A 21,213-nucleotide genomic window follows, 5' to 3' on the forward strand; every position below is an offset into this window, starting at 1 on the left:
AAGGAAACCGAGTATTAGTAATTAATTTCAAGTAATTTATATTTCAAGATATAAATCATCTAAACAATTATTTTCTTTAGGAATAGCTTGCATGATTTAAATATTTGCATTAATATATTTAACAACTTTTCTGACTCACAGATAAGTTACAGCGCCAGAAATTTCAAAGAATTATAATTTCTGTCTCTAAACTTTCAGCTCTGTAATTATAGCACTTGCTCATTTCCACAACTAATAACATTTTATGGCTTTCCACTGAGGAATTTTTTCAGAGCTCTCTTAATGTCTTTATTTCTCAAACTGTAGATGAAAGGGTTCAACATGGGTATTAACACAGAGTACATCACCGAGGCTGGTGCACTAGCATGGGCATTATGCATAGAAAAAGAACTAATATATACACCTATGCTAGTACAGTAAAATAAAGAGACAACCATGAGGTGAGATGCACAAGTGGAAAATGCTTTATACTTCCCTTGAGCTGATGAGATTACACGTATGGAAGAAACAACCTTAGAATAGGAGAAAATGATGCCCATGAATGGCCCTCCACCCAATAGCCCAGCTAAGAAATACATCACTGTGTCAATGAGAAAGGTGTCAGAACAGGCCAGTTGGACCATCTGATTAAGTTCACAGAAAAAATGGGGGATTTCAAAAGGTGCACAAAAGGACAGCTGTAATACCAGTAGGTTTTGAAACAAAGCATACAGGGCACTTATGATCCAAGAGCCCAAAACCAGCAGGACACAGAGCCTGGGGTTCATGGTGACCATGTAATGCAGGGGGTTACAGATGGCCACGTAGCGGTCATAGGCCATCACGGTCAGGAGGAAGTCCTCCACTGCTGCAAAAAGGAAGAAAATGGACATCTGGGTGAGGCAGCCTGAATAAGAAATGACTTTTCTCTTCATTTGGACGTTCCTCAGCATCTTTGGGATGGCGGTAGAAGATATACAGATGTCAGCAAAGGACAGGTTGGAGAGGAAGAAGTACATGGGCATGTGCAGGTGGGCATCAGAGATGGTGGCCAGGATGATGAGCAGGTTCCCAGTGAGAGTGACCAGGTACATGGACAGGAAGAGCCCAAAGAAGAAGGGCTGCAGTTCTGGTTCCTGTGAAAATCCCAGAAGAAGAAATTCTAGAATTCGTGTTTGATTTCCTGGTTCCATTTGTTTGACTATCTAGATATGAAGAAAAAACCTGACTAATTTTCAAAAAAGCAATCAATATTAGTCTATCTTTAATTTACATTTTGTAGACAAGAAGCTAACTCCTAGATTTTTAAAAATGAATATCATCACTTTCATGGTATCCTTTGAGCAATCTCTTATTAGGAATTCCTGTCACACTTTAAGATAATTTCCCAAACTGTCACGCATTCTATGGTATTTAAAAGAAATTCTGCATTCATTGTAGGAATGCACATAGAGTTCTTACCTTGTACCAGCCACTGCTTAGTAAAGTGCATACAATGCAAAAATAAATTTGCCTACAATTTTCTCTCAGAAAAAGAATATAATCAAAGAAATGTGTAATCATAATATTCTGTATTATTACAAAGTGCTCAAATAAAAGAGAGTAGGTAAAAAGGGGAGAGGGAGAACGAGTGAACATGCCAGGCCATTAATCCAAATATGTTCAGGCAAAACCATAATACAATGTGATATTTAAACAGAGACATCTTAGAAGTGAAGACAAGACCCATTATGATATCTGGGGAAGTGTATGCTCTTCAGAGGAAATGTCCAGTGTGAAAGACCTAAGGAAAGGGAGTGTTTAGTATGTGCAAGGTCAAGAGGGAAGTCAGTTTGGCAGGGAAATGACAAGAGGGAGAGTGTGAGACATGACGTCAGAGAAGCTTGAAGAATGAGGTAGCGTATGGCTACAGAAACTTCAAAACACAGTTCCTTCCCCACATGCGGTACATCTTGCTTATTATTGATTTGGTTGCAATTATATCCCTTGAAATTAAATGGCATCACTCATATTTCCATATCTAGGTTTGCATTTGTACTCTGTATTATGATACAACTATTGGAATTTATGAGCTCAGCTGCCCCTACATTGTGGACAGCAACATTCAAAGAAATGCACACACACACACACACAAACACAAGCACAACACTTCTGGGCCTCCTGGAGTTAATACTCTGTTAATCCTATTGTCTTCTCATCCACATCCAAAGTCATCAAGCCTGGATTAAATACAGTGACAGCAGACAACATCAAATGTCTCTTCTGAAAATACTTAACAATATAAACATAAAATTGAATCCAGCAAACTCCACATGGACAAGTAAACCGAGAGTTTAAATTTGATACAGTCATTTCCCCTCAGGTTTAAAGAAAGAAAATTCGGCCCAAAAAGTGGAGAGAGAGGAAGATGCATTAGAATCAAGGATTGATATAAGCAATAAGCTCAGTTTTTTTTCTGAGAGAATGTTCTGTATTAAACCTAACTGGGTTGTAGTGGCATTACAATGAAAATGAAAAACTAATAAAACTAATAAAAGAACAAAAAAATTTATCCAGCAAAAGTAGTGATATTTTCTTCCAAAGACAAGACATCAAGAAGATTGAACACCATCAAAGTAAAATGAGGACAGGGAATAAAGGCGTATTTCAGAGGAAAATATAATAAGTACACCAAAGTTTGCAATTTTTATGTGATGCAGTAGAAGACTTGTTAAATATTAAATGCAAAATTTTTCAAATCAAATAAACTTGGTTTTGACTCTCAGATGCACCAGGCATTTGCTGATGCACATTTATAGGAAGCAAAAAATTCTAAATCTTAATACCTCCACCAATATAGTAAGAAATATTGTACCCATCGTTCATAGAAGATTGGATTATGATCATTATATGTAAAAAGTTTTGCATAATTCCTTCCTGCTAAGAAATGTGTGTTATCACCAGTAATGAAATGAAGCTGATTTTTCTTCTAATTCACAAATGTCTCATTCTTTCCACATTTTGTGTCCCCAGTTCCATGGTTCTAATTTGCTTCCTTATCACCTCTCCCAGCAATCACAGAATGAGCTGATATTCATATATGGTCAAGTATCTTCGGTATTAGAAAATGGATCATGAAATTACATGACATACAGCCCCTAGTGACTTTCTGCTAAACAATGAAGCTGACATTTCTTAGCTTGACACACAAGCTGTACCCTTTAGCGTTGACCTGCCAGTGTCCCTTCTCACTACCAACTGCCCTCATCCTTACTGATCTCTGAGAAATTAAACTTGACTTGTATCTTTGCCTGAACTCCATAGTTTCCATATTCAGTGACTTTATAGTTTTGCTTCCTTCCTCCTTGAATCTTTCCAATAGTTCCACTACAAGTTTTTTCTTTCATGTTCCTTATTGAATATCCTACACCCCTTCAGGGTAGGTTGGAGTCATCTCCTTTAAAATCTTATTCGTTACATCCTCAAAAGAAGACAATGGTTTCTTGTGCATAGTTAATTTGTATTGCAGGAACTATGATTGTGGCTGCTGTTATTTAGTACCATATGTTTTCTGTCTTGAACAGGTTAGTTCCTTGAGGGATGTAGAAATGTTCCACATACTTTTCCAACCAGACCTGGTGAGTTGGTGATGAGCTATAGCCATAGCTAATGAAATATATTACAAGAATGAATGAAAGAGCATGTTTCTACAGAAATGACAATGAGAGAAAGTGAAGAAGCAGAAAATTGCTAAAATACGTGTGGAAGGCATACCACTGGCTTATTCTGAGTTTAGATTCCATAAATGGGTAAATAAGTATATGTTGTAATAATCATAGAGTAAACAAAAATGCCATAAGAAATGTAAGAAGCACCTGCTTGTCATGGTCTCTACATTCCACCCGGATCTTCCTGTTATTCCTGCATCTGTCCCATAGTGATTTGACAACACTGGCTTTTAATGAACCCAGATAGATTAAACCACCCTCATTCACTTTCCTGTGCACTCATCCTTTATTTGTTATTCTAGGGCTTTTGAATTTGACCTCTTCTTTTTGAGAATTCCAAAGGACACTCACCAGTTTTGGTTCTGTTCCTTGTGCAACATGCAACATCCTTCCCACACCATCCCCTCTAATATCCTGGGAAAACCACGACAGTCTTTGCTGTTATTCTGATTTGTCTTTGCTTCATATGACATATCATGGGGATCTTTATGTCATATACACAATTGTAACTATGATTTAAATTTTCCAGTAAAATGTATGATGCAAATCAACAGGAACAGCACATGCTTATATTTTAGGAAAAATCGTGTGGGAATAAGTATGCATTTTTCAAACAACAAATTTAAAAAAGTAAAAATTTATGGAATAAAAAATTGGTAGAGAGAATGAAGCCAGGTTACATATAGTTGTTTCAATGCAACTGTATTAGACAAAATTGAATGGAATATATAAATCTACATTTGGAAAGACAAAATGTGAAATAACATTACTTTAATAATATTGATGCAGATCAATAATTAAATAGAAAAGGTCTTGGAAACAAAATAATATATAAATATGGTTTTTAAAAACGCTTGGAGGAAACAGTCTCAGAAGTTCTGATTTCATCCCACATAAAGATATATGGATCTAAACATGCTTGAGTATAAGAAGAATGTGAAAGTTAATTCAGAAAATATTCTTCTAAATACTGGCAATTTTTAGTGATACATTTGTTAGAAAAGAATCTAACTAAAACAAGACAAAATATCATAAGGGAAACAAGGATGTGAAACCAAGATGTAATGTACTTAAAGAGTGATTTATTAACTCAAATGAAATAACTTTCTTAGTTTGAAAAGCAATGAAACACAGCATATAGCATGGTAGACTGAACCACACAAAGTTTACTGTCTTTCAAATATTCCACCTCAATTACACCACTACAGATTAAGAGAAATAATTTGAGGACAACAAAATTGATGGAAAATGTCCAGTTCATTTTTAAAAATATATAATTTAAAAATATAAATTAAAAAAATGCTCATGCCTAAGCATCCAGAAATAAAAATTAAAATGTGAAGTATTTGCATTGGATAAACTGAATGGGTAATAAACCAACACATATTTATCCTCATCAATAAAGGAATAACTGTTAAGTAAAGGTTTAAGTATACCACTTTTCACCAATCAAAATTTTTCATATTTCATGTGAATTACCAATGTGATAAAGTAAGTCTCACGTACTGATTTTTCAGCCTAACATCTACCTGCATTGGACTAGAACTTTCCCATCAGTACACGCACATCCCTAAATGCATTTTTCTTTGAAAATACAAAAGAAATGCCCTCCCTCCTTACAGTATATACTTCCATGGCTAATACCTCAATTTTCCCTATTTGCCTTAACTAGAATTCCTTGGACAGATCTTCTGCTTTTCTAGATTCACTTTATCCCTCACATTTATTATTCTAAATGAGCTTCCATTTTTATTACATACTTGTTAACACTGACCTTCTGCATTATTGAATTCAATGAAATCTTCCATTAAAAATATAATAAATATTAAATGCACCATTAATTAAGCAAACAGGAAAGCAAGCAAGGAGTTCTCTCAGTCCTGGGCAAGATTCAATTCACACTCAGATGACCTTAGATACAAGCTCTTAGCTTCCATTCAACACTTCCCCTTCCTGAAGTATACACCAGGCTCTCCAACTAACCTGGATGCTGCCTTCAAGAGGAAAGGACTCCAGGTTGCAGCTTTATTTCTTCCCAGGGTGTTTGGTGAAGGAGACTGAATCTCTGTCTCAAGACAAGACAAAATGAAGGAGTCAGGCATGGGTCCCCCAGCCAGAGTTAGGACCCCAAAGAAAAAACCATGTCCCATTTAGCTGAGGTTGCATAAGCTGAGGGATGGCCACAGAAGATTTATTTATAGCTACCTTATAGCTGTGTTTTTCACACAGTTGCCTCTTTTTACTCCAACCACTGATCCATCATATCCCTTTGGGAAAGTAGTCTGTACAGAAAAATATTTTCTTTCTGATTGTTTGTTCCCGAGAGACCAGGATCTGAGACATATTAATTTAGGATTATTATTCATCCTCCATGAACTCATCTTCTCTCCATACATCTAAGCATCTAAAACACTATGCACTCCTTGACATAGAGTTCCTCCAAGTTCTAAGACTGGGGTACATGTCCTGACTAGTCTATTGGGTAGCCAAAGCACTGCCTCTGGGAGAGGAATCAGCCCTTGTTCTTTCCCCCAGAAATTTCCTATTGTCTCTTTCAACCAAATGGAGAGATGTGTTCATTAGACTTAAAATCATAGATGCTACACTATTTTGCTTGAGCATGCTTTGTCCAAACACTTATGAATGTAATGCTTGAAACACAAATTAAGACCTGTATATAGTCCTTTGTTTAGAAAATGTTTATTAATGATAAAAAAATGCATTTAGATCTTTTATGTACCTTGGGACTGTTCTACAGTCTTATATGAAATGTCTCATTTAACTTTACCTTGTATGATTGTATGTGCTCAGTTTATTCAGTTAATGAGTGTATTATTATTTCTATTATTTAAATTGAAAATAAAAATTAAAAATTAAAAACTTTAATTAATTTCTATTGCAAAAACAAAAGTAAAACTCAATATTTCATATTTTTTAGACTTTCAAATGTATTATCCACTGGTAATAATTGTATTCACTGTAATTGACTACTATCACTAACATCTTTTTTTAACATCTTTTTTATGGTGAAATATAACATATATACAAAAAAGCAACACATTTCCAAGTACATTTTAACAAGTAGTTATAGAACAGATTTTAAAATTTGGTATGTATTGTAGTTTGACGATTTTTCATTTTTCTTCTAACTGCCCCAAGAAACTGGGGACCAACAGAAATATTAATATAATGATTCAGCAGTTATACTCATTTCTTCAAATCTATATTCTCTGTTATATTCCTGCTTCTCTTTAAATAGCATATATACATAAAAGCAATACATTTCAAAGAAAATCACGATAATTGGTTGTAGAACAGATTTCTGACTTTGGTATCGGTTACAATTCCATAATTTTAGGTTTTTATTTCTAGCTTTTCTAAAGTACTGGAGGCTAAAATAAATATCAATTTAATGGTTCGACCTTCATACTCATTTGTTAATCCTCATCATCTCTGTATAACTCCACCATCACCTTTGATCTTTTTTCCACACTTTAGGTGTATTTGGGTTATTCCAATTCTAAATTTTTCATGATGGAAGGGGATATCAATAATATGGGATGGGGAATGGAACCAGTTGAAGTTTCGGAGAGGCTGGCTGCTCTGCATTTCAGGACTTGGTCCAGGGACCTATGCAGAGGTAGAAGGTTTTGGAGAGTGACCCTGGTGCATGGAACCTTTGTAGAATCTTTAAAAAAATGTCCTAGGTGTTCTTTAGGATTGGCAGGAATGGTTTTAATTGGGGTTTGGCAAATGATGATAGGTAGCAATGTTTAACTGAAGCATGCATAAGAATTACCTCTGGAGAAGCCTCTCGACTCTATTTGAACTTTCTCTGCAACTGATATCTTACATGTTACACTTCTTTTCCTCCTTTTGGCCAGATGGCACTGTTGATCCCATGATGCCATGGCCAGGCTCAACCCTGGGGGTCATCTCTCATGCTGCAATGGAGACTTTCAACCTTGGTTTTCAAGTCTCACTTAGGGGAGAGGCCAATGGTTTCACTTGTATGGTTGGCCTAGAGAAGAGAAAGGCTACATCTGAGCAACAAAAGAAGTCCTCTGGAGGTGACCCTTAAGCTTACCTATAGGTAGGATAAGCTTCTCTGCTACATACATAAGCTTCACATGAGCAAGCCTGAAGAGCACAGGCTTGGCCTATTGATTTGGATGCTCCTAAGATTTTGCACAGTACCTGGGTTTTCCCAGTGGTAAAATGTAACAGTTCCAAAAATTTTCTCCCATCCCTCAAAGGAATCTGTCAATACTTTTGATTAACTGCTTAATATACTCTGGGATGTATCCAGGCATTACTTTAAGCTACACAGGGTTAAAGGCTCTCATTCTTATTCTGGGCTCCTTGTGTTTGGATTGTTTTAATGATTTATCCAGATTATGTGCTACAGAACACCTAGGTTCTGGACATAATAAAACTTTCTCCCTTTGGTCTTGAAGAGTAGGTGGAGTTCTAAAATAAATCCAATGCCTTCCTTACCCCTGTCTCCTGATTTACCTTAATCCTGACCCAATCGGCTTCATTCTTAACTCTAAATACCAGGGTATAAATATATATAAAACAGCCCCTTAAAATTCAGAAATAGCAATTACCATTCCAGAATAAATGTGACTGCTTTAAGAACCTACAATCTAGGCCCCAATTTTCTAATAAGTATTTTTTAGTTGAGATCATATAATTGTTCCTCTCTTGTTTCTGGCTTATTATGCCTCACCAAATGTCCCAGAGATTCATTTACATCATTGCATTCCTCACAGTTTTGCTGCTTTTTGTGGCAGCATCATGTTTGATCATATTTTTAACCCATCATTCATCATTCTATTTCTCAGTCAGTGTATCTTTCAGCCACCTCTGTCTACTAGGCTGCATGTATAATGTCCAAAGTCAAGTCTGTCAGCACTCTCAATTTTAAATAATTTCATTGTTCCCGAGAAAAAGATAGCCAATAATAGAAATGCCCCCACCAAACAAAAACTCCAAACCTCCTCCTAACTTTTGTCCCTCCCCCATTATTTAAGCCTGGTGTTGCTGTGATACTGTTGATGTTTTCCCTGTAAACATAACCTAGAGCATGCAATATCCTCCTATTCCCCCCAATTATATACACTTTGCACAAGATTCATAACTTTACAGTAGCTCATGCAAATATTTGTACTGATAATTGGTGGGACACATGCATCTATACACCCTCTTTAATCATGTTCACTTCCTATAAAGTAATATTACTTATAGGCACACTAGTGAACTGCCTTTACTTTGGTTTGTTCCCTTACAATTAAGTTCAACCTCATTAGTAAACTATTCACCCATCTCAAGCTTCCATGTATCACTAGGCCCCCTGTATTCTATACTATAAGCCTCTGATTTTACCTTTACTGTGGTCATAAAAGTGGAATTATACAGTGTCTGTCCTTTTGTGTCTGGTTTATTTTATTCAGCATTATGTCCTCAAGGCTCAATCATCTTGTCATGTGCTTCAGGACACCATTTCCTCTTACTGCTGCATAATATTCCATTACATAATTTCTCTTTTTAAATTAAGTGGGAAAATGTGTTTCTCGGATATGAAACCAAAAGCAATATGCCCCTTGATCATACATCTGTTCAATTAATTAGGAATGTCCCTCTTGTAAAGCAAATTAAGAAATACCATCTATTCCTTTATGTAAGTACCATTTGTTAATTAAGAGATGTATTTTGACCCCTTTATGTGATGTTACTGAACTTAACACCTTGATATGGATTTTCCCATTGAAATCTTACAGAACTTCATTTTATAATAACAGTAGTATTATGGACCCAATTCTATATTTTCAGAAATGGCTGGGGTTCCAACAGTTAAGTACTTTCCTAAAGTTATTAAAGGAGTAAAGACTGGGTCATTATAGGGAACTTTTTAAAGGTGTTTCCAATTCTCAGTCTCTCAGCCAGAGGTTCTCACCCAAAGGGAACTCTGGATCACTACAGCAACATGACAATGCTTGAAACGGGGTGGGGGGGGACACCAAGAGCATCCAGTGGTTAGAGACTGGGGAGCTGCTCACCATCCTACAATTGTGTGGACAACTTATTTAGTTTGAGCAAAATCTTTCTGAGGTACTTGTAGGGTTTTATTTACTCTTAATTTATTTAGTCATTTAATTTGTTATGTCAATTGCTGTAGCATATATACAACTATGCAAGAAAATCTGGCATTTTTCAACACCAGTAGGGTGGTTTTCCATTTGGCTGGTTGACATTTCTGATTAGAATCAGCTGCAAATCATCTGCTGGAGGACTCTTAGTAACCTGGGATTCACTATAGCCCATTTGAATGCTCATCTTCAATTTCTTCTGTTTCAAAAAGGATCTGTTTTCCAACTGATCTTTGTTACTTTGGTATTGAGAAGTATTGAAGAACTTTCATCATACTGAGCTAGATGGAATTTTGCAGCATGGCAGAGTGCATGCTGCAAAATTTCCTAATCTACCCAGAATATAACAGTAAAATTACATTAACCATAGATGCCCTCTTAGAATTCTTAAAAGGCCTAAATTCTACTGTATTTATTTTCTTCTGTTTCTAGTTTTCCTTTTTTAATGTATTAGAAAAGTTTTTTTATTGTTTATAGAACAATCATGCATAAAATACAGGATTCCCATATACCACCTATATTAGCAAATATAGGTTAATTAACAAATGTTATTTATATGAAGGAAAAGATGATATTTCTTGATTTACAAGAAGGATATTCTTAATTAATTAACCCTTTGCTTGCTGTAGAACATTTGTCACAATTGATGGAAGCACATTTTTTATAATTGTGCAATTAACTATCATCCATGATTTAACTTAGAGTTTACTGTGCATTTTATGTAGTTACGTGGATTATTTTTTAATTTTTATCCCAGTACCATATATACAACCTAACAGTTTCTCTTTCAATTACATTTAAATACATAATTTAGTGTAGTTAGTTATGTTTATTCTGTTGTGCTCCCATTAGCACCATGAATTACTAAAACTTTTCCATTGTCCCAAATAGAAATTTGTGTAAATTTAAGGATTAACTCTGTATCACATGCCCCCTCACCAACCCTGGTAACCTGTGTTCTATATTCTGACTCTATGAGTTTGCTTATTCTAATTACTTCATATAAATGGGATGATACACTATTAACCCTCTTGTGTCTGTCTTAGTCCACTCAACATGATGTCTTCAAGATTAATGCTCATTGTCTCATATATCAGAACTTCATTTCTTTTTATGGCTGAAATGGACACTATTCCATTGTGTTTGCCACATCTTGTTTATCCACTCATTGGTTGATGGGTGCTTGGGCTGCTTCCATCTCTTGTCAATTGGGAATAATGCTGATATGAACACTGTTGTGCAAGTGTCAGATTGGGTCCCTGCTTTCATTTCTTTTGGGGATATACCTAAAAGTGGGACTGCCAGGTCATATGGTAATTCTATCCTTCAATTTTTAAGGAACTGCCAAACTATGGTGGCCATTCCAGGGGGAATGTATTTCAGATATTAAACCTTTTTTCAGTAATGAGGTTTCTAAATATTTTCTCCAACTGTAAAGATGGTTGTTTTACATTCATGATAAAGTCATTTGAGGTGGAAAAGTTTTAAATTCTAAGTTCCATCGATCTGTTTTTTTCTTTTGTTGCTTGTGCACTGGGTGTAAATTCTAAGAAAGCATTGATTAACTCAAATTGCTGAAGATGCTTCCCTATGTTTTCTTCTAGGATTTTGATGGTTTAGTTCTTATATTGAGGTCTTTGAAACATTTTGAGTTTGTTTTTGCATATAGTGTGAGGAACATGTCCTCTTCCTTTTTTGCAAATGGAGATCCACTTATTACAGCATCATTTTTTGAAGAGGCTATTATTTCCCAATTGAGTGTTTTTGCATCTCTGTCAAAACTCAGTTAGCCCTAAGTGTGAGGGCTGATCTCTGAGGCTCCAATTCTATTCTATCTGTCCTTGTGCCAATACCATACTGTTTTGATTACTGTGGCTTTGTACTAAGTTTTCAGTTTGGGATGTGTGGGTCTGCAAACATCATTCTTCTTTCCAAGATGGTTTTAGCTATTCCAGGTCCCTTAATCTTCCATATAAATTTGATGATTGGCATTTCCATTTTTCCAAAGAAGGAAGTTGTAACTGTGTTTGCTATAGTATTGAACATGTAGATAAATGTAGTTAACATTGACATTTTAATAATCTTTAGTTTTGCAATCCATGAACACAGAATGTTTGGGCTTCATGAACTTATTTTAGTAATGTTTAGTAGTTTTTTTTGTACAAGCATGTAACATCCTTGGTGAGATTTATTGATAGATATTTGATTTGATTTTTTAGTTGCTATTGAGAATGGAATTTTTTCTTGATATCTTCTGATTATTCATTCCTTGTGCATAAAAACACTACTGCATGTTGGGTCTTGATCTTGCACCTGGTCGGTTTGTTGAATTCACTTATTAACTCTGGGAGTTTGTTGTGCATTTTCAGGTTTTTCTGTATATAAGATATTATCAAGTGCAAATAGGGAATGCTTTACTTCTTCCTTTCCAGTTTGGATGCCTTTTATCTCTTCTTGCCTAATTGTTCTGGAAGGTTTTCTGGTATAGTGTTAAATAAAAGTGTCTTATTTTTGATCTTAGGTGTAAAGTTTTCAGCCTTTTGTCATTAAGTGGTAAGCTAGCTGTTAGCTTCTCACATATCCTTTTTATCATGTTGATGAAGTTCCCTTAAATTTCTAACTTTCTAAATGTTCTTCTTCATAAAGAAAGATGATGTATTTTGTCAAAAGATTTTTCTGCATCGATTGAGATGACCATGTGGATTTTCCCCTTCCAACTGTTAATATGGTGTATTGCAGTAATTGATTTTCTTGTGTTGAACCACTCTTGCATATAAAGGATAAATCCCACTTGCTCATGGTGTATAATTTTTTTAATTTGCTGTTGCTTTCGGTTTGCTGGTATTTTGTGGAGGACTTTTGCATCTATATTCATGAAAGATATTGGTAAAGATTTTCTTGTCTGTTTAGTTGCTTCAGAATTTATTCTTACTCTGAGTTATATTGTGAACACCAAGCCTGGGCTCAGATTCAATTTCCTGCTGGTAACTAAAGATGCAGGGTTCACTTAAAGTATAGTATAATCATGTTGTTTAAGATAATTTCAATTAAAGGCATTTGCACACTGATTTCTTTGACATACTTGATAATGTTTTGACATGCAGTACACAATGTACACAAATCTATCAACTATTTTACCATTTAGTTGTTTTGTGCTTCTCTTGTCTCAGTTTAAGGTCAGAAATATAAGCTACATTCCATCTTAAAATTTTATGCTACTTTAGATCTTTCTCCAACGGCAATAATCATAACTAGTGTTAGTATGGGAAGGTAGACATTTTTTTCTCCAAGAAATAATTAATTGCCTTAAACCTATTTACTTCAAATTCCTTCATGTTCTTACTGGTTTTAAAAGCACTTTTTAATGTTAAGCACCATTACTTTACTGGTTTGTGATTATTTTGAGTAATTTATATATATTTCACCTGTTACAATTTCACAAATTCTTGTTAAGTGCAGCTTATCTGCATATTTAATAAACAGAAGGTCAAATCTCTCTGAAGTATTCCTATTTATAAAATTGTTCAGTTACTGTTTGTGTAAACCATGGAAAAGTTCAGGTTACATGTGGGCTTAAGCATTATAGCAGAAATCTGATTTTGTTAGTGGGGCAATATACAGTTTAGTCTACAATCTAAAGTTTACAATATGTATCAGTTTTCTGTCTCTGCTGTAAGAAAATACCATAAATTAGATGTCCAAAATAACACAAATACTATCTTTCAGTTCTGGAGGTGGAAAGTCCAAAGATGTTCATATTGATCTAAAATCCCAATGTCAGAAGAGATGTGATGCATTGTGAAGGCTCTATGAATATACTTGTTTTCCTTGCATTTTCCAGATTTTAGAGAATTCTTGTGCTCAATGTCCACTTCCATCTACAAAGTCAATTATTTCTCAGTCATATCCTCTGACATAGATTTGTCTACACTCCATCTCAGCATTTACGATTCTTTGACTTTACATCGACCCCTCCCAGATCATCCAAGGTAATCTCTTGATTTATGATCAGTTGAAAATAAACTAATTCACCTGCTGTCTTGATTGTTACTGGCCAGGTAGTTTATCTTACTCCCAGATTTTAGGGACTAGGATGTGGACATCTTTGGAAGGCCTTATCATGCCAGAAATACCATGTGAAAGAATTTTGGCTAAAGATATTTAAGTTAAAGTCTTAACTGGCACTTCTACCTAAACATGGACTTTTCTAATTAAAATAAAAAAAGACAACCTCATAATGTAGTTACCGAAAGAAGTCATACACAAAAGAAAATACATAATATGGTTCCACCAAAATCAGATTGTGGGTACAAGTTGTAATGCTAATTGCTATGCATTAAAATGATTAAAATTGGAAATTTTATGACAGATAGATACCTGATAGATTGACAGAATCACATAAAATAAAAGATGCAATGAATTCTATGCTGTTAGAATTGTGAATAGTGGTGGCCTTGGGGAAGAGAGTGGTGATTAGATTCGGGCACACAAGGGAGGTTCTGGGGCTGGTAATGCTCTAATTACTACACTGGGTTCTGGGTGCATGGAGTTGTTGGTTTGTGAAAATTCACTGTATTTATGATATGATACTTGTAAAAATATATATGCTACACCTCAATATTTTACAATGATCCATCTGGCACTCCATTTGTACTCCACCCTTCATTATTCTTTCAGTCTTCCTGACTGAGATATGGATTCCATGTCTGGGGGGAAGACCATGTTCTGTGACCATAAGAAGGAAAATCAAGTGATGAGAAAAATTCATGAATACCTAGTCCTTAAAAAATCATCTGGCTGATGTACTAGCTCTGGATAACTTTGCCTAAATCTGAGATGTGTGGCTAAGAAAGCCTTAGTTTCTGTACCACATTGTTTTTATTTGGGCTTCTTTTACTGAAGCTGACTTCCATCTTTAACTAAATTCACCATTCTTAACACAGTTTGAAAGTTTTTCAATTATATCACTTATAAAAGGCATGCAGTCTTTCTAAAAATGATTATATCCCCATTTACTTCATGTTAATAGAAAATGTTTCAGAATTTCGTTCTTTGATGACTGTTATAATGATTGAAAATCCTTTGAAATATAAAATCTCAGAGGAGAATTAATATATATGGAAAACTCCAAGAACATGGCAGAGGGTACTTTTGAGTGGAAGAAATATATTTGTGGCATAATTTTAAGAAAGTGTGGCCATGACACCTATTCTCAAATGCACATAAAGTTGACTGAGTTACTGAAACATCACTCCATGCCTCAGCTGCTGGCAACTATGTAGTGGCCTGAGCCCCCAATCTCTGTTTAATCCTCTCAAATATGAAGGGTAAGCCCACTCAGGAAATGGATCTAATACTTCAGAACTCCCTTCCATTTCCAATTCCTAATTCTCTATTGTCTAATCTCCCAGGATGGTCCAACACTACAGTCTCCAGTTATGGAATAATAACCTTAATTTATATGATAGATTTTAAAGCAATAAAACAAAAATAATATAGACAAAAGACATTTAGACATTAACCTTAAGCAAGAAGTATTTAGCTCTGTTCATCAATGGGCCAGACATGATATTTCTGCACTCAGTGGGAGATCTGGGAAAAAAATAAGGTATTTCTTTTCACTTAGGAATGGTGAGCTGGGGATGAGGGGCTGGTAGAGAATATTTGCATTGAAGAGAGCATTGGGGTTCTAGAGAAGAATCTGAATAGTTTCTTATTAAGCCTGTAGATTAACATTCAACTTCTCCTCCAACTAATCCATTCAATTTTTGATGGAAAAAATAGAAAAGGCATGCTTTAAGATATACTTCTTGAAATATCACAATAAAATTTATTGTGTTGAAATGTATACCTCTAGTAGACTGTTTGCTAAGATGACACCAGTCTTCCAAATTTCTTTGCATCCATATGTTTTGCAATATGAAAATAAAGGTCCACTCATCAAAAATGGGGTTTATGTAGCCATTATTGACTAAGGGATGGATTGGTGATATTTTGCTTTGCCCAATAGAGTATGCTGAATTGATTATGTTCCTCAGGAGGCATTGGTTTGTTTCTGATGCTCATTCATGGAATCCTGTCTCAACCAGGAGAAAAACTCCAAATTAACTTGCTGAATGATGTGGAGGAGAGGTCAGTTGACCTAATTAAAGTCACCATAGCCAAACTCTCAGTCAATAGAAACACTTCCAGTGAGAGAACTTAACCAAGAAGATCAATCAGCCCCAATAAAAAAAAGTGACCAAATGTTCCTGAGGAAGCAGAAGACATCAAAAGTGCTCCATATCATAGACTCCCATAAAGTCATAAAATCAGCATCTTAAGCCATTTACATTCGGGATGTCTTCTTATGACACAATAGTCAACATTAACAGATATAATGGTGTTGAAGAAAATTACTGCTTCTGATTATTTACATTATTTCAGACATTTGAAGACAGTATTGATGATCACCAATTATCAAATTTTGCTTCAGATAATTGTACCTATAAGTTGCCAGGTAAGGTTCTCTTCCAGACAAGGAGAGTTTGGAAGGGTATGCATGTTTGTCAGGTATAACAAGTGACCCTGAATCTGAATCAGAATTCTCAATTTCCAGAGGGATTTTGTGGGTAGGAATCTGAACTCTTGCATCACTGATTCTTTGACCATGAGTATATAAGAACATTTTGATAATAAGTAAAATGCAATGGTGATAGATTAAATATGAACTTTGTTCATTCACCTGAACTTTTGTGTTTTTTTATATATCTACAAAAAGATCAGACAGTTTGCTTAGAGTAACAGAAAACAAATCAAATTTGTAGCCACTACAGGAAGTCATTAAGCAGAAGGGGGAAAATGAGCCAATACAGAATATAGAACACAAAATACAGTTGTGTATGTCAATGAATATATACCTTTACATATGTGCACCAAGATTCCATAATTCAATGAGGACACCCATATCATGAACAATAAATCATTCGTTAGAAAAGCAGTGCATAATTGAACATTTTTCTTCACCAATTTTAAGATCATTTGTGATGGGATGACCATATCATATCATATATTTGCAATTTTGTTTTCTTCTAAACTCTACTTGAAGGGCATATATCCAAGAAACAACTTTGTCTATAGCACCCAATGCAGAGACCTCCCATGATAAGTAGTGATGACAATGTTCTGAAGAAGATAACAGGATCATAATAATAAAGGTAAAATTTAATAATCTGCTATAAAAAGGACCAGTATGTGAAAGACTGCACTAGTAGAAATATTTTTTAAGGTAAAGATATATAATTAAATGACAGATTAAAGAATGAAAACTGCAGTGTCCTCTGTACTAAACTATTATAAACTTAGATAACATGGGTAATTTTCTCCATGAGAGAGTAAAACTTTCCAAACCCTTTCAGTAAAACAAACAAACAAAAATGCTTGTGATTATAAATATAAATTGAGAATAAGATATTCTTTAAGTCTGTGGTTTTGTGCTATTTGTAATTTACAGGTTTTGTTCTCCTCCGAGATTGAGAAAACATGGGAAATATGGGAAAATGGGCAATAGGAAAAGCTGTTAATATGGAACATAAAGAGAAAGCTTAATACCTGAGGTAGATTAAGATCAAACACATGAGACACTTTGAAATAAATAGAAAGAGACATTTCTTAATTCCATATTTGGTTCAAAGTATCACAATTGCTAGATCTTCTTAGGAGTCTGAAATTACAGTCACTCCTCAGCTCCAGCACAAATGATGCTCTTATGGCTTTCTTTGAAAGAATATTTTCTGAGCCAGTATTGTATCTTTATTCCTCAGACTGTAGATACAGGGGTTCAGCATTGGGTTGACTACAGTGTACATCACTGAGGCTCGTGCATTTGAGTATGTGTCATGTGTAGTAGCAGAACTAAAGAACACACCAAGACTTGTACATTAAAATAAGACCACTGACAGGTGAGAAACACAAGTGAAAAATGCTTTATAGTTCCACTAAGCTGATGAGATTGCACATATGGCGGAAACAATCTTAGAGTAAGACAAAAGGATCCAAGTGAATGGAACTCCACCCAGGAACCCAGTTTCAAAATACATCACTATGTCATTGATAAGGGTGTCTGAACATGCAAGTTGGACCATCTGATTAAGTTCCCAGAAAAAGTGGGGGATTTCCAAGTGTGCACAGAAAGAGAGCTGCAACACCATTGAGTTTTGCAACAAGGAATTCAAGGCAGCCATGATCCAGGATCCCAGAACCAGCAGGACACAGTGCTGGGGATTCATGGTGACCATGTACTGCAGGGGGTGAGAGATGGCCACGAAGCGGTCATAGGCCATCACAGATAGGAGGAAGTCCTCCAACCCTGCAAAGAGTAGGAAAAGGGACAGCTGTGTGAGGCAGGATCCATAGGAGATGACTTTTCTCTGTGTCTGAAGATTCACCAGCATCTTTGGGATGGTGGTGGAGATAAAACAGATGTCAGCAAAGGAAAGGATGGAGAAGAAGAATTACATGGGCGTGTGGAGGTGGGAGTCAGTGATGGTGGCCAGGACGATGAGCAGGTTCCTGAAGACGGTGACCAGGTACATGGACAGGAAGAGTCCAAAGAAGAAGGTCTGAAATTCTGGTGCCTCTGAAAACCCGAGAAGAAGGAATTCTGAAACTCAGGTCTTGTTTTCTGATTCCATGTGACAAATATAGCTAGGAAGAAAGAGAGAAAGAATATTACTAAATTTCATACAAACAAATATTGCTGGTCTAGTGGACAAGTTTAATTTCTATTATTAATTCAGGAAGTTAATTTCTGCATTTTATGTTTTGATCTTGTTTTTGACAATCAAATGGGGACACTTCAGTCCTGGTTCTTTACCTCATATAATAAGCAAAACGCTTCCAAATAATTCTCTGAATACATGCACATGCTAATACTATCTATTACTCGGATGTATATTTCTTCTTCTGATGTATTCCTGAGAACAATACTTCTCTTGCACTTCTTATTTTAATGTACTCTGACTTTTACAGTGTATTGTGAAATCTAAGGAAGCAGACAATATACCGGCTTTCTTTATCTTTGTTTTCACAGAGGTTTCCGAATATATTTGCATTATATAGAAATAAAATTTAAGTACATTGCATGTAAATACATTAACTTATTTACTTAAGGAGGCAACAAGTCAGGTGATGTCTCAGCTCTGGACTGTGCCTCATGCATCTCTGATGACTTTAGATAAAAGTTCTTGGCATCCATTATCTCTGTCACTTTCCTACAGCCTCTAATTTACTTTACAGGTCACCTGGATGGTATCTCTGAGAAGAAAATCTCCCTGTGAAAGTCTGAAATCCTTCATGCATTGTTGGTAATGAAGATGGAAGTTTTACTTCCAGACCAGATAATAGGAAGGAGTCAGGAATCTGTCTGCCAACCAGAGTTAGAAACCCAAAGATAATGCCCCATTTCATATAAGGAGGGAGAGCAACCAAGGACTTATTTACAGCTTTTCTTTAGATGTTTTTTCTCACAATTCCCTCTATCCCTAATTAGTACATTTCTCTGTATGTCCTTTATTAACACATTCACTTGTTGCCTCACCCCAGAACCATCAGTCCCCTTTGGGACACTGGTCAGGAAACACTGGAAATGGCTCTCACTCATCCTGTGTTCCCAAGACACCAGGCTGCATCAGGTTCATCCAGGTTTACTTCTTTTGCACTTTGTAGATCCTGCTACCTTGCATAGATATAACTTTCTGGCACCTTTCCCATCCTCTGAATTAAAGTTTCCCCATGTCCATGATTATGAATCCTCCTCACTATTCCGTTGAATCTCCAAGAAAACATTGACTTTGGGTATGCATATGGTCCCTTTTTTCTCTGTAACATTGCTTTTCTTCTTTTAAACCAAATGGGAAACTGGGCTCTTTGGATATGAAACAATAAGCAGTGCACCCCTTGACAAAGTTAGAATTTTTTCCAATCAATTAAAAATAATCATGGCTATAACACATTTTCGAGGTAATGTTGATTCTTTATTTAATATATCAGCTAAGTAAAAGTTTTATTTGATGTCTTCTTGCAACATAATTGAGCTTAGCATATTTATAGAGATTTTCCTCATTAAATTCTTACAAAATCAATTCTAGAATAGTAGTAGTCTTGTGGAAACAATTCTACAATTGTATAAACTGGCGGGATTAAAAATGTTAAGCATCTGGCTAAAGTTATGGCTCGAGTACAGGCTGGGGCACTGTTGGGAACTCTAAAGATATTTCCAGTTCTCAGTTTCTCAACCAGAGGTGATTTTGGCCCCTGGAGATATATGGAAGTGCCAAGAGGTATATTATGGAAAGTGTTCACCTATAATCTGTTCTGTTTCAACACCGAAGCCATTTTCTAAGTATCTGCTGTTTAAATATTATAAAATATTAAAGAACTTCTAATAGTGAGCATGATGAATTTCTGCAACATGACAGAATACAATGAATCTCCTAAATAACCGTTTCTAACATTGAACACACAAATCATACGTATTCCCTTAGAATTCTTTAAAAGTCCTAATTATTACTGTTTCTTTTCCTCCTGTATTGCTTTTTAAAACTTTTTATTGTATAATATAATATATATACAAAGTGAAGAAAGAGAAAAATGATAATTTTCAGAGTGCTTTTCACCAATCTGTTACAGGACAGATTCCATAGTTTGTCATGAGCTACCATACCATCATTTCATATTTTTTCTTCTAGTTGGTCCAGAATATGGGAAGGTAGAAGAAGTGAATACTCTTTTAATCATCATAATTGACTTGTTTTCTCTTCCCTTTTTGTGAGAAATGATATATATATGAAAAAGCAATACATTTCAAAGCATAGCATAACAATTAGATGGAGAACTAATTTCAGAGTTCAGTATGGGTTACGGTTCCTTGATTTTAGGATTTTACTTCTAGCTGGAGACAAAATAAATACCTGAGACTAAAATAAATATCAATTTGATAATTCAGCAATCATATTCATTTGTTAGATCCTATCTTTTCTGTAAAACTCCACCATCATCTTTGATCTTTCTATCCCACTCTTTAGGGGTGTTGGGACTGTGGCCATTCTAGTTTTTAATGTTTGAAGGGGTTCCCAATAATATGGGGTTAAGGAGATGAAACTACCTGATGTTTGGAGAGGCAGTGACCTTTTGGTTTCAGACATATCTGCTCCAGAGACCCATCTGGAAGTTGTAGCATTCTGGAAAGTTGGAAAGTTACCAAAGTTGCATGGAACCTTTGACTTTTTTTTGCTAGGCAGGCACTGGGAATTTAACCTGAGTCTCTGGCATGGTGGGCAGGAATTCTGCCACTGACCCACCATCACACTGCCCTGTATGAAACCTTTATGGTATCT

At 35.5% G+C, this 21,213-nt stretch overlaps 1 protein-coding gene across 1 annotated transcript; it reads right to left on the minus strand.

The window, feature by feature from the left end:
* Window positions 1-242: 242 nt before the first annotated feature.
* LOC143672708 (olfactory receptor 7A17-like) lies at window positions 243-1,172 on the minus strand. The gene has a single exon (XM_077147260.1). It carries the CDS (start codon window positions 1,170-1,172, stop codon window positions 243-245), a length of 930 nt encoding a protein of 309 aa, XP_077003375.1.
* Window positions 1,173-21,213: the final 20,041 nt, after the last annotated feature.

This window comes from Tamandua tetradactyla (genome assembly GCF_023851605.1).
Source record: "Tamandua tetradactyla isolate mTamTet1 chromosome 1 unlocalized genomic scaffold, mTamTet1.pri SUPER_1_unloc_2, whole genome shotgun sequence".
Taxonomy (NCBI): domain Eukaryota; kingdom Metazoa; phylum Chordata; class Mammalia; order Pilosa; family Myrmecophagidae; genus Tamandua; species Tamandua tetradactyla.